Source organism: Cynara cardunculus (genome assembly GCF_001531365.2).
Source record: "Cynara cardunculus var. scolymus isolate 2C chromosome LG 7, CcrdV1, whole genome shotgun sequence".
NCBI lineage: Eukaryota > Viridiplantae > Streptophyta > Magnoliopsida > Asterales > Asteraceae > Cynara > Cynara cardunculus.
This window is the reverse complement of record NC_037534.1, coordinates 9,961,027-9,975,163: the sequence shown is the minus strand read 5'-3', so window position 1 is coordinate 9,975,163 and position 14,137 is coordinate 9,961,027. Positions and strand designations below refer to the sequence as shown.

At 36.7% G+C, this 14,137-nt stretch overlaps 1 protein-coding gene across 1 annotated transcript; it reads left to right on the top strand.

Annotated features, from left to right (window-relative positions):
• Positions 1–2,220: 2,220 nt before the first annotated feature.
• On the top strand, positions 2,221–7,160 carry LOC112515919 (kinesin-like protein KIN-10B). Its single transcript, XM_025122891.1, has 12 exons — positions 2,221–2,493; positions 2,849–3,017; positions 3,549–3,942; positions 4,016–4,221; positions 4,436–4,746; positions 4,823–4,950; positions 5,034–5,287; positions 5,876–5,922; positions 6,022–6,043; positions 6,129–6,191; positions 6,529–6,567; positions 7,005–7,160. The coding sequence occupies exons 1-12, from the start codon at positions 2,231–2,233 to the stop codon at positions 7,047–7,049; spliced, it is 1,941 nt and encodes a 646-aa protein (XP_024978659.1). The 5' UTR covers positions 2,221–2,230; the 3' UTR covers positions 7,050–7,160.
• Positions 7,161–14,137: the final 6,977 nt, after the last annotated feature.

The following is a 14,137-nucleotide window of genomic DNA, read 5'->3' as shown; positions in this document are numbered from 1 at the left end:
CTCAACCCGAAACATTGTTCAAGAAGTTCATGAAAGTCTCTGATTCTCAGTAAGTCCGGTCCCTGTGGAAACGATCTTGGTACTATACCACTTTATTACTTGAAGCGATCTTAGTGTCGGCGTGCACTTGCACCACCACTTTGGGGATTTTATGCCCACTGTGTGCACACTTACGATCCTAGCACATCAGTTGTATTGGTTGCACAAATGTCAAGGGTTGTATAATAACCAACCCCTATATATATATATATATATATATATATAATCAAATGAGAATCATAAAAAGGTTGTGAACATGAAAATCAATCTAAGTCATTTATTAGTTTTAATCAATGGACATGAAACACAATTGTTTTTTGTGATTTTTTTTGAAATCTGAAAGTGATTATTGAATAAATGGAAATTGAAAGTGACACTCAGTCAATATGTGTTTCTGTTTCAACTTCAACCGTCCTTTATCATCTCATATTCATACCACCTCTAAATCGATGTAAAAAAACTTGATTACTTTCGATTTAAATGGCGAATTCTTATGCAAAATTCCACGTCGAAAATACCTAATTTCTCATTATTATGTTCATCTGATCGATCGGTTCTTCAGTCATTCGATTTCATATGATACATATTGTAGACGAAAGAGAATTCTGGAACGAGTACGTTTGATGGCCGCCGTTGGTCCACCTTATGATGGATTGAAAAGCATGTTATAGTCCACTTTAAAATCCTAACTTCTCGAATTCTCCATTTTCTTTAACGACCCTTTCTCGAATTCAATCATCTAATCCATAGTCTCTTCTTAAGTTTTTTGGTTGTATCTAGATGGGATTTGTTAAATCTTGGAGCGAACTGGCCAGAGCTTCGCCATTGCAACTTCCTCTGTTCCTTAATCGTACGATTCTCACCGCTAGGAAACCCTTTGATGATCGATTTCCCTCACCACGAATTCGCAAAATCGAAGACACATCAACATCTAGTGACCTCTACAAAGAACAAATCGGTTATCGATTATTCTGTTTCTAGTAAATTGTGTTTGACTTTATGTGATGAATTTGTGTGTCTGCGTGTTTCATATGATGAATCTATGTATTTCATATGGTGAATATTTGTATTTCATATGGTGAATATTTGTGGTTCATATGATGAATCTGTGTGTTTCATCTGGTGAATCTTGTTATCAAAATGACGATTATGCCATTTTTTTAATTAAAAACAACTTTCAATTAAAATCATACGATCAAAACTAAATTAAGGTTTAGATTGGTCCTCACAGTTCTCAACTTTTTTGTGATACTCATTTGATTGAACCCCTATATATATGATAATTTGTAATGGTATAATTGTCTAATATATACATTAGTAAGTGATTTAATAATCATATTAAATTCAAAAAATAAAAATATATTAGATTCATCAGGTTGAGTTAGGTTCAAATAACCATTAACCTAATTCCAACTCAATACATACAGTTTAAATATTTTACTAACTGAATTAGGTAGCAGATAAAATCAATTTTGGTTATTTTGGGTTGATCAGATTAGGTTCAAACGAGAAGTTAAACATTCCACAAGAAAACAAAAAAAAGAAATTCAATATCATATGAGAATACATGTCTGATACACAAGCTTAATTATATATGATTAAACACGTATTATATATTTAATATATGATTAAACATATATTACATTTACAAGGTATAATTACTTTATAGTGGTGAGTTATTATGCAACCTTTTACATTTATATAATTAATACAACTCAATTTCAACTGTCCATTTAATTTAATGAATATGTGATTTTATAAAAGTTTTATTGTTTTCTAATATAAAATGTTAATCATAATTAATGAACTCTATTCATTTTTCATAAATATTTAAATCATAATAAATAAACTTTCATTATTTTCATAAATATTTTAATTAATTACATTGTATTTGTTGTACAAGTGAATTTGAAATAAGAAAATATATTGTATGACGTGAAGTCTCGATCGTCAACGTAGTCCGCATGACCCACACACCAGGTACTGCCAATTCAAATTTCAAACCCAAAGACAAACTTTTCTTAACGGTCAAATCCTCTTTATACCACCAATTCGCTTTGCTTGCTAAACCTAGACTAACGAACAATATCACGATCAACTTTTCCTTAATTCAACTGTTTTCGATCCATTTGTTGCAATTTCTTCGCCAATTTAGTCTCTGTGTGCGTCGAATGCTTCTGTTGTTCCTCCAATGGCAACTCCCCAACTAAATTCTTCGATTACAGCATCATCTCAAACTGAGAATTCAGATCTGTGCACTCCTACAAAGCATTTGCCTAATGATTCGGTCTCAATGGTTCGGGTAATTGTGCGAGTTCGTCCATTCCTGCCTCATGAGGGTTCTGGTTCCGGTGATATTGCTATCGACAAACCAATCCCTTGTGTATCCATCCTTGATTCACCACTAGAATCTGCCTCAGAAGTTACTGTTCACCTCAAAGATCCATACTCTTCGTATGTATATATTCCCATTAATTTTGCCTTCTCTTGTGTTACCATTTGTTGCACATACAGTCTCAATCTTAATTTATGTACATCTCCTTTATACATTCTGTGCTATGGGGTTGAACCAAAGTAATTTTTGAAACTTTTTATAAAGGGTAGTTTCAGTAAACAAAAAAGGTCATATGATGGGTTTTTGATAAGAACAAGCCAAACTCGCATTTGAATATCCAGGTCTCCATTGAGTTTGTGACTGCAATAAGTAAACCCCATTGAGATTAATGTCTTTCTGTTCTTTTGCTTATTATGTTGGTACCTTTAGCTAGATCCAAAGTGTCAAAACAGTTTTTTTGTTTTGTTTTTGCAGTCGTAATGCGAGTTACAAGCTAGATTCATTTTATGGCCAAGAAGATAACAATGTGAGGCAAATCTTTGAAAGAGAAGTGATGCCTCTGATTCCTGCATTACTAAATGGTTCCAATGCCACTGTGTTTGCTTACGGTGCTACTGGTAGTGGGAAGACTTTTACAATGCAGGTTTGTTCTTATTTCATTGACTAAGGGGCCGTTTATCAAACGCTTACCCGGCTAAGCGCTTACCAAAACATATTACCTTACTGGATGAATATGACAAATACCAAAAATCTTACCTGGTAAGAGTGAAAAGCAGGACCGAGAGTCTTACCCGGTAAGTAAGGACGACGGCTCTTACCATGGTTAGTGTTTAATGGCTAAATTGTTGCATACAATGCCATTTTGGTGGACTAAAATCTTACCAAGTAAGTAAGTGATATTGTTGAATTTTACTGGTAAGCGCTTACCAAGTAAGTGTTTAAGTAAACGGCCCCTAATTTTGATTCGGTGCTAAGCTGGTTTATGTTCAAACTACAAAGATGTGGTACCAAAGAAAGAAAAATGTTATCTCAAATACTTAGGACTAAACACTGATATTCTGTTGTTTGAATTTTCTTAAGAGGATGTTCATTCTGTATTTCAGCTCTTACTTGTTGAATATAAGCAGGGATACAAATAGATAGAAAATAATAAAAAGTGGTTGATTAAATGCAGGGAACTGATGAGCTGCCCGGTCTAATGCCAATGGCAGCATCAACCATACTCTCTATGTGCGAGAACATGGGGAGAACTGTAGAAATTTCATACTACGAAATATACATGGAGAGGTGTTATGATCTTTTGGAAGTCAAAACAAAGGAAATTGCCATTTTTGATGATAAAGATGGACATCCTCATCTCAAAAGACTTGCCAAAATCCCAATCCATTCGATGCTTGATTTTCAGGAGGCCTTTTTCTTTGGAATGCAGAGGCGAAAAGTTGCACACACAAGTCTTAATGACGTCTCTAGTAGAAGCCATGGGGTACTAGTCATTTCGGTTTCAAGACCTTGTGAAAATGGTCCTGGGAATACCATGATTGGGAAACTAAACCTTATTGATTTAGCAGGTTTTCCTTAAACTTGTTTCTGATTGTATGCTGTAAAAATGCATTTGCTGAACTGCATGTATGTTCCCATCAGGCAATGAAGATAATAGGAAGACGGGTAATGAAGGTGTTCGACTTCTAGAGAGTACAAAGATCAATCAATCCCTGTTTGCATTGTCAAATGTAATTTATGCACTCAACAACAACAATAGCCGAATTCCCTACCGAGATAGCAAGTTGACACGGATTTTGCAGGATTCACTAGGGGGAACAAGTCATGCTTTAATGGTCGCTTGTCTGGTAGGACAACCTTTTTCGTTTCTTATTAATTTGTCTTTCTTTTGCTTACTTTCACTAGCATGGGTGTTCACAGAAACAACCGCTTTACTCAGTGTGTATATCCCACCCTTCCCAGAACCCACCTACTGGTGGAATATACCGTGCTCGTTTGGTTTTTATAATTTGTGTTTTTGGGGGCCTCAACTTTCATTTGAACTGTTTCTTATGTTACCAGAATCCTGGGGAGTATGAACAATCTGTTCATACAGTTAGTTTGGCAGCTAGGTCCCGGCGCATATCCAATTCTGTGCACTCAGCTCAGAAGCATAATACCTCAAATATTCAAGTTGACATGGAGGAAAAGCTTCGGGCATGGCTTGAATCTAAAGGCAAGACAAAGAGCACTCAGCTACAGGAAAGATTTCGTTCTCCACCGCTCACTAGAACTCCTTGTTCTATAACCTCTATGAAGAAGCTCAATACATTCCAGAGTTCTGGAAAACCCAAGGCAATTAGCAGTAAAAGCTTTGTGAACCCGAAAGGGAGGTATGGCATCTGTGTAAAATGTTCATTCAAATTATAAATATTTTCATCAGTTCTCAATACAACTATTACTTTGCAGGTCAAATAATGAAGGTTTCATAAGTTGCTTAATGGGGACAGATGAAACAGCTTACAAGAATAAAATAAGCAAAAAGTTGCTGCTTTCTGGGGACAAAATTTTGTTAGAATCAACTTCATGCACATTAGGTATTATTTCAAGATGCTTAAGACTAGACTCATGGAAACCAGAAGGTTCAAAATATTAACTAGCAGCTGTTTCTATGCATCAGACCAACAGGCACATAATGTTGAAAATGCAACCATGCCCATGATCAAAGAGGATTCCCTTGGATCGTGGCTAACAAGTGAAAGAACTCACGAGTCGAGGAACGTTCTATCTCCAATCAAATCCAATGAAAACATGGATGACATCTGCATGGCTGTTTCTGATCCAATGACTCCCAAACAGTTTGTTTCAGATGATAAGACTGAAAATACCAACACTCCACTCAATACATTTAAAGCAATGAGTTGTAATTTGAAGGTATGAATTATACTAATCTGTGATCTCTGTGCACTCTTGTCCATGTGATTTTGTTTGTTTTTGTGAGAATATGTGGAACCCCATGTAGATTACTCTAAAAGAAGCCCTGAGGATGGAGGTTCCAACACATGGGCAGACCTATACAGGGGCATGCAGTGGCCCATGCCATCACTTCATGGTTCTATCATAATGGAAACAAAATTACGTTCCTGAAGAAGGCCACTAGAACGTTTTGTGGTGTGCCCTTATACTTTTTAAAACTAAACTAATGACACGAGTTTGTTGTGATAGAGTTGGTGTAAGTTACCCCTTTCGAAGGGCACGGGTTCTATCCTATGTTTAGCAAATTTCTTATTTTTCGGCATTTAACTTTGTGTTTTTTTCTATAGCAAATCTACGAAGATTTTGTGAAAAGCTTCTGTAGTTTTCTTCCTTATAGTCTAATGGTGCACCACTTGAAAAAATTTATTGGTCCGCCTCTTTTCCAACGTATACTGAGGAGAGTTGGTCCAAGTGTAGCAGACGTGAGCCTGTTAACAGTTTTTATTCTTGTACCTGACTTATCCATCCATTGGAATCATTCTGCAGACAACTCTTGCCCAAGAATACATCAACTTCCTAAACATAGCGAGCAAGTAAGTAATCAGTCTTGTTACGTGCTCTTGGTGCCTTAGAATTGTTATGAATGTATGTTGTTCTAAAGAGAAGTATTATGTCTCTATTTCCCAAACCAGGATGGAGCTGCTGCAGCTGAAGGTATGTATGCTATTATTATAAGAAGCAATCAAAGAACATAAGTTTTCACTACAATTGATACTTTTATGCTATCAATCTCTTTCAGGGAATTGGAGAAAAGATGGCTGAATACATACTTGAGCTTAGAGATACGAGTCCATTGAAATCGGTAAGTGTCTTCTCACAAGTTATCGTTTTCGGTCATACTAAACCACATTAACAAGGTGGGGTTTTACACATTGGTTGATGGCATACTTAAGAGGGGTGCTTGGTTGGGAGTATAAGAGGGTGGTAATGAAAATGGAAACCATAAAATGATGGTTGGTTGGGCAAAATGATGGTCATATTGTGGTATTTTTGACAAGATGATGGTCACATATAATCTATACATATCCATACATACATTCATGATACACATACATATGCAGCTTATATAATCTATGCATATCCTTGAAGGGGATGTGATTTGGTATTGCCATAATGGCTGATATGTTATACTTATGCAGCTCAATGATTTGGAGAAGATAGGCCTTTCATCCAAGCAGGTAACCATGTGTTCTAATAGACCTTTATTTTCCAAGAAATGCAAAAAGATCTCGCGAAAAAGATGCCGAGTTCGACAACTGTTAGTTTGCAATGAAAAATCAAATACAAAAATTCAAAAAATTCAGTAACATTAACCAATTCAATACTGTGATCATGAACATCTATCATAAACTTAAGAGTGAATTACATTTTTCGTCACAACGGCTTGGTGTTTTTAATCCTATATTGAAAAATTAACAAACTGGGATCTTGTGGTTGCATTTTCATTAATGAACTGGGTCCCTAATGTTGTTAATTTATATAGGGACCCAGTTCGTAAAAAAACTGCAACTACAAGGACACATTTCATTAGTTTTTTAAAATAAGGAAGAAATCTGTTAAATACAACAAATTACTTGGATGGGGATGGTTGAGACCATTTTAAAATATTGTGCAGGTTGGTAACATGTTTGGAAGAACAGCCAAAGGGTTGTTTGGTTGAGTTTAGGAACATCTAAGTAGGTTATTGAGCATGCCGAATGCAGGCACTTCATTTTCGTGCCGTTAAATGACCAAGATCGAATGCTAGATTTCTATATCGCGTAGTAAAAGTTGTACACTGTATATTACTACTAATATTAGTCTGTCGTGTATGGTTATCTCATTATTGTAATTTATCTTTTTAAGAGATTCGAGTAGGCTCATTGATTTGTTTGTGTCTAACGCGCATTTCTTGCGATCAGTGAAACCCTGTCTCTGTCCCATCTAATCTTCTGACATGTTTACGTCTTTCACTAGGTAACTAAACATTTATTGTTGCTGATGTTTATCTGTAAAAATTGATGGTGTTTGTTAATAATTTTATTATAATTTTTGTGGACAAGGACCCGTTTATTAAATTACTTATTGGGTGTATATCGATATTACTTACCTTACCGACTGAGCATCAGAGCATGGCAATAACGAGGAATCTTACCCGGTAAGAAACATAGCAATGATCGAGAGTCTTATCCAGTAATTGAGAAAAAAGATTCTTACATGGTAAGCGCTTATCGGGTTCAAGACTCTTAGGGGCCGTTTACCTAAACACTTACCCGGTAATCACTTGCGTGCAAAATTCAACACTATTACTTTACGTACCGAGTAAGATTTTATTCACTAAAACACATTGTATGCAACAATTTATCCCGATAAGTGCTAATCATGATAAGAGTCTTCGTCCTCACTTACTGGGTAAGACTCTCGATTCTTGCATTCGCTCTTACTAGGTAAGTTTTTTAGTCTTTGTCATACTCATCCGGTAAAGTGAAGTGACTTGGTAAGTGCTATCCGGGTAAGCGTCTAGTAAACGGCACCTTAGTCTCTTACCAACAATCTATTTTTATGGCCGAGAATGTTACACGATAAGGTAAGTAATGGTGATGTCTCTTCTCGATAAGTGCTTACCTAATAAGCATTTGATAAATGGTCCCTAAGAATCTTACATGGTAAGTGAAGGTGAGATGACAGACTCTTACTTGGTTAATGCTTACCGACCTAATATTTACCAATAATTTTACTCGGTAAGGTAATTGAGAGTGATAAATCTTACCCGGTAATCGCTTACAAATGTTGGTAAACGACCCTAATAATACCCTCAAAGCCCCACTCAACAATAAAACAATAAGAGTTTTAGGGAAAAACCATTAAACCTTTTTATTTGAATGATTAAGTCCCTGAATATATATTTTGAATAAATAAACCATTGAACTCTTATAAATTGATTACCTACATCTTTTTAACAAAAAAAACTTCGTGAAACAGGGTAGGTAGGTTTCAAAGTAAAAAGAAAACTAAAAAAGCCTCGTCACCAATTTTTAAAAGTTTTCCAGGTTCAAATCCAAGAAAGAATAAAAATCCCCGGTAAGCGCTTACCGGGGTAAGAGTCGTCGCCATCACTTACCGGGTAAAACTTTTGGTCCTTGTCTCGCTTTTACCGGGTAAGATTCTTGGTCCTTACCATATTCATCCGGTAAAGTAATATGACTAGGTGTTCACTTACCCGAGTAAACGTTTGGTAAACGACCCTTAAGTCTTTAAATTTTTTATTGAACAAATAAATCCTTAAACTATTTTTAAACCAAAGAAACCCAACAAACTTCCATTACTTTAAACGATTAAGTACGTTATCCGTTTTTTGAACCATGTATTTACACTTATAAAACGAAAGAATATATCACTTATCTGTGAATGTATTAATAGATCAGTAACAATGTACAATAAACCAGTAAAAAGAAATGATTAATTACCATTATCCATTATTTATTTTCATATTCAGATGATAATTATAAAAACAAGGTAATAATTTTTTAGATTCAAATGACAATCACATGATCATAACAAACACTTGTGACCATCATTTGAACATGAAAAATAAACGATGCATGACTAATAAAAATGGTATATTATTTTCATTTTATTGGTTCATTATATATTCATATTGATATTTACATACATGGAAGAGAGATCACACGTCTTTCAATCAGTTTCATGATTTATTCGTTCAAAATAATGTTCAGAGACTTAATAGTTCAAAATACGAAAGTTCGTTAATTTTTTATACTTAGTAAGTTTAAAAATTTATTTGTTCAAAGACCCTTAAAGATTTGATCACTCAAAATATGATAATTTATGGTAGGGGTGAGCAGCGGAACCGGGTACCCACTTGCGGAACTGGTTTGGAACTGCCGGTTCCGGAACCGGAACCGGAACCGATATGAGTGGTTCCGGTTCCTAAAATACGGAACCGATTGAGAATGGTTCCGGTTCTCAATTTTTTGGAACTGTTACCCATTGGGTACCCGTCGGGACCGTTTCTGGGACCGGGTACCCGTAACCGGCGGATACCCGGTATTTTTCAATTAAAAAAATAATTAATTTTTTTTAATACTAAATTTAAATTAGGTCAAAAACTTAGAATTCTAGATTACATTTTTGGTCCCGCCTCTGCGCCTCATGGACTCATACTCAAATTGTGTATTTAATTGGATTCGTAGTATGTAATCGTTAAACTTTGAACATTTACAGTTATAGTATGTAATCGTTAAACTTTCAACATTTACTATTAGTCTATTATGGTTTGTAATCGTTAAACAATATTTGTAACTATTATTCTGTATAATTTGTATTCTTGTTTGTTTATTTAGTGTTTTAGCAATGTTTCATTTCAAAATAACAAAATTTTAATATTTTAGGAAGCGAGTACCCGGAACCGGTTCCCGGCAGTTCCAGTTCCGGTTCCAAAAATTCAAGAATCGCTCTAACCGGTTCCGATTCCAATATTTCAAAAACCGTCGGTTCCGGTTCCTATCAAATAGGACATGTACCTGTCTATGTTCACCCCTAATTTATAGGGCTTTTTTATTTTTTCCTTTTTCTTAATATTGTTACATCAACTTTTTTGAAGTCTTTCAAATGAATTGAAAATGGACCACTTAAAAGTGATGACTGTTATATATGGATGATGACTATTTTACCCATATAATGTTTTTACAGACTTGCATAGCATTGTGTCGGTTGGTCTTCTAAAAAAATGAAAACCCTAACCATTAATTTTTTGAATGAAATCAAATATAATCCACCGCAGGTTCGAATTTAAGCGTTGTCAAAACCCTTATCATTATGAAGGTTCATTTGTGATGACTCCAGTCTATTTGTAGTTGTCAGAGTTACTGAACAGTTTGGGCGAGTGGGGGTTGTTTGTTTACTTCTTAATAGTTTCATTAAGAGGCAACCTCTGAATTGTTAAGAGCTGAATCTTGTTTGGCAAAAAAAAAGTTTGTCTCTTAATGGTTTTAAAATCATCTGAATGATTATGTATCCTGGATCTCCCTTAACCATTAAGAGCCCTAATTTTATTGTACATAATTAACAAACAATTATATTTCATTTTGTACTATATCATGAGAGCCTCTTAATCATTCTGACCACCTAATCATTCTACACCAACCGATATAGTATGCAACAATTTATCCGATAAGCACTTACCCAAGTAAGAGTTGTCACTCTTACTTACTGGGTAAGACTCTCCATCCTTTCACCACTCTTACCGGATAAGATTTTTCATCATTTTACATCTCTAACCGGGTAAGATTCTAAACCCTTACCATGTTCATCTAGTAAAAAAATATTACCCGGTAAGCACTCACTGGATAAGCATTTAGTAAACGACCCATTAGACATTATTTGTATCATATAAACTCGATCTTGTTGTTGTAAGATGCATCCAAACTATCTTGGATATACTAGTTGTCTACCCGCGCAATGTAGCGGGATGTAAAAAAGCTTATTAAGATTATTCAATTTTGAGATATCAAATTTCTTAAAGATGTAACAAAGCCTACTACATTAATATCTAATTTAGATTCAAATATGCATCCATCCAAAATGATGGTGTTAGTAAGTTCTATAATTTATTCTTAAACCCTTAATCACAACCCGAATGACTGGACCAGTGGAGCAAGATACTCAACCCGAATCACAACCCATCTCGAATATAATGAATCAAAAAAACCCTTAAAAGCAAATGGGATTGTTAATGTATACAAATATTGTAAATGTAGATCCGGAGCTCCGAAATGCCAACCTTTAAAATAAGCAGGTAGCTCAAACCCTAGTAGTAAAATGGAAAGCTAAAGGAAGACTTTTATACAAGTATAAAAACGTGTGAAAGTTGTAAGAGTGTCGGTGTGACCGGAGGAGAGACGACGAGAAACAACGGAGGCGAGGAAGAATGTAGCTGGGGCAATGGAGGTGATTGAGAAAACTCAGTTGTGAATTATGAAAATTTGAGGTTTATATTTAAAATGGTAAGAGAGTTTTTGATGGTAAGATGAAAATCTTGAGAACATAAAGGGTCAAAATTTGAAAGGGGTAGATGGTTTAAATTCTCAATGTCTATTGGGAAACAAAACTAAATATGGAAAAGATAAAACTTAAAAGTATAAGTTGTAAAACGTGAAACATTGTTGAGTCGTACTATATGCATAAATGACTTGTAATTAATACTTTATGCATAAAAAAGCAGTACCTTATGCATTTTTAAGGTTGTTTTTATCAAATCTGCTTTATAAGATAGTACAGATATTTATTGAAAATTTTATAGAACTATTTATTAATTTTGTCATCAATATATTAGTCAAGGAAATCAGTTAATGTGGTTGCACCGAATTTCTAAGTACCATGCGATGGTGATATCTTAAGCATTAGGATCCGTGCATAGAGTGATGGCGTTATACATCATGATGATGATGGTCCATGATAAGTCTTTCAAAACAGTGTGGATCGCCGGTTATGATAAAAACAGTTCCGGTCCATAACCGGTCCCGGTTCCGGTCGGTCTCGGGCCTAAAAAACGACAAATATTGTAACCGGATTATAACCCACCGGGGTTCCGTTTTCGGTTGGTCCCGATCCTTCGACGGTTACAAGCCATCACTAATATGAGTCAATCATTTTATTATATTAATTATGGAGGAGTATTATTGATCCACTACAATAAAGACATGTGAAAATGGTTGATGAGGTTGAGATGATTGAGGTTGAGTCGGACAATGGCGACACCGCCCGATTCGTTGCCCATGATCTCCCTCTTTCCCAGGTTGATCCGATGTTTTCTCTGGAGCCCGAGCAGATGGACTCCACCCCTCCCCCGTTTCCCAATGACGAGCTTTTCCTCGTGGAATACCCATGGTCTCTGTAATCTTTCTCATCAGAGAGATTTGAGAGATCTTATTCGGGAGTCCAACCTTCAAATCTGTGCTGCTCTCGAGTCTCGCGCCTCTGTGTCTCGTCTTCCTTCCATCTGTGAGAGAGTTTTTGGGTCTTGGGCCTGGGCCTCTAATGGTTCCCTTTGCCTTAGAGGAACCTGTATCATTGTCGCATGAAACCCCGTCCATGTCGACATGATGCTTTTAAATGCCACCGATCAGGTGATGCATTTTCAGGTCAAGATACGGGACTCTTCTAAGATTCTCTTCCTTTCTGTGGTGTATGCGGATAATTACCATATCGCTCGTCGCCAGTTATGGGATTCTCTTAAGGGTCATAAGTTTGTCGTTAAGGACACCCCTTGGTTCATCATGGGTGATTTCAATGTTGCCCTTGACCTGAAGGACAACTCCTCTGGCATCTCGGGCCCTAATCGTGGTATGGTTGTTTTCCGCGAGTGTGTCCGACACCTTGAGGTGGATGATGTCAATTTCAAGGGTCTGTACTTTACTTGGACTAAAAACCCCAATGGTACGGGAGGTCTTCTCAAAAAGATTGACCGTGTCTTGGTCAATCTTCATTCCCTTGCTCGCTTCCCTTCTGTTTCTGTTGTCTTTCTCCCCTATCGGTCTTCGGATCATAGCCCGGTGGTTCTTACTCTTCCATCTCGTTCTCCTCGTAAACCCAAGCCTTTCAAGTTCCCCAATCTTCTTACGTATAAAGAGCCTTTTTTGAATGTTGTGTCTTCCAATTGGTGCCCTGATCTTACTGGTCGTGAGATGTATAAGATCTCTCAAAATCTTAGAAATCTCAAAGGACCCCTCCGTAAGTTGCTTAATGATCAGGGTAATCTTCATTCCAAAGTTGCTAAGTTACGGCTTGAGCTTGACAGGGTCCAGATCGCTCTTGATAGAGATCCTGATAATGGGGCCCTTCGAGAGGAGCACCGTGGGTATTTATCTGCCTACAATAGTGCCTGCCTCGATGAGGAGCGGTTCCTGAAGCAAAAAGCCAAGATCAATTGGCTCCGTGAAGGAGACCGAAATTCTTCTTTTCTCCACAAGTCGGTCAAGAGTCGTATCAGCAAGAATAGTATCGTTACCATTCAAAATGTTGACGGTCTCTGGGTGTCTAATGATGAGGTCCCCCGTCTCTTTGTCTCTCACTTTGAAAACTTCCTCGGTACCTCTCATCCCTCCCTTCCTATTCATAATCCTGCCTTCCTCTTCACTAGAAAGATTAATGCCAATCAAGTTGCCATGATGATTGCTCCTGTTACTGACTCTGAGATCAAGCAGGCCCTCTTTCAGATGGGAGATGATAAAGCTCTGGGGCCTGACGGTTTCACTTCCAAATTCTTCAAAGCCGCGTGGAGTATTGTTGGCAGGGATGTGTGCTCCGTCGTTCGTGAGTTCTTCACGAATGGTAAGCTTTTAAAGTCGCTTAATAGCACTATTCTGGCCCTTATCCCCAAGTCAGGTGCCCCGTCTCGTGTCACCGATTTCCGTCCTATTGCTTGCTGCAATGTCATTTATAAAATCATTAGCAACATCATTGCTGACCGCATAAAAGATAATTTTTCCTCTCTGGTTGATCTTAACCAGTCTGTTTTTATCCCGGGTCGTATCATTACTGATAATATTTTGCTCGTCCAGGAGCTCATGCGCGGCTATCATAAGCAACGGGGCCCTCCCCGCTGTGCCTTTAAAGTTGATATCCAAAAGGCTTATGATACCATTGATTGGCATTTTCTTCGCACTGCCCTTTTCGGCTATGGTTTTTCTCTCACCATGATTAAATGGATTATGTCATGTGTTTCCACGGCCTCTTACTCGGTTAGTG

Excerpts from the sequence above, each read along its gene's own strand:
- LOC112515919 (XM_025122891.1), top strand. The coding sequence starts at position 2,231 with ATGGCAACTCCCCAACTAAATTCTTCGATTACAGCATCATCTCAAACT. Across the intron at positions 5,923-6,021 it reads TTCCTAAACATAGCGAGCAA|GATGGAGCTGCTGCAGCTGA; the intron begins GTAAGTAATCAG and ends TTCCCAAACCAG. Across the intron at positions 6,044-6,128 it reads TGGAGCTGCTGCAGCTGAAG|GGAATTGGAGAAAAGATGGC; the intron begins GTATGTATGCTA and ends AATCTCTTTCAG.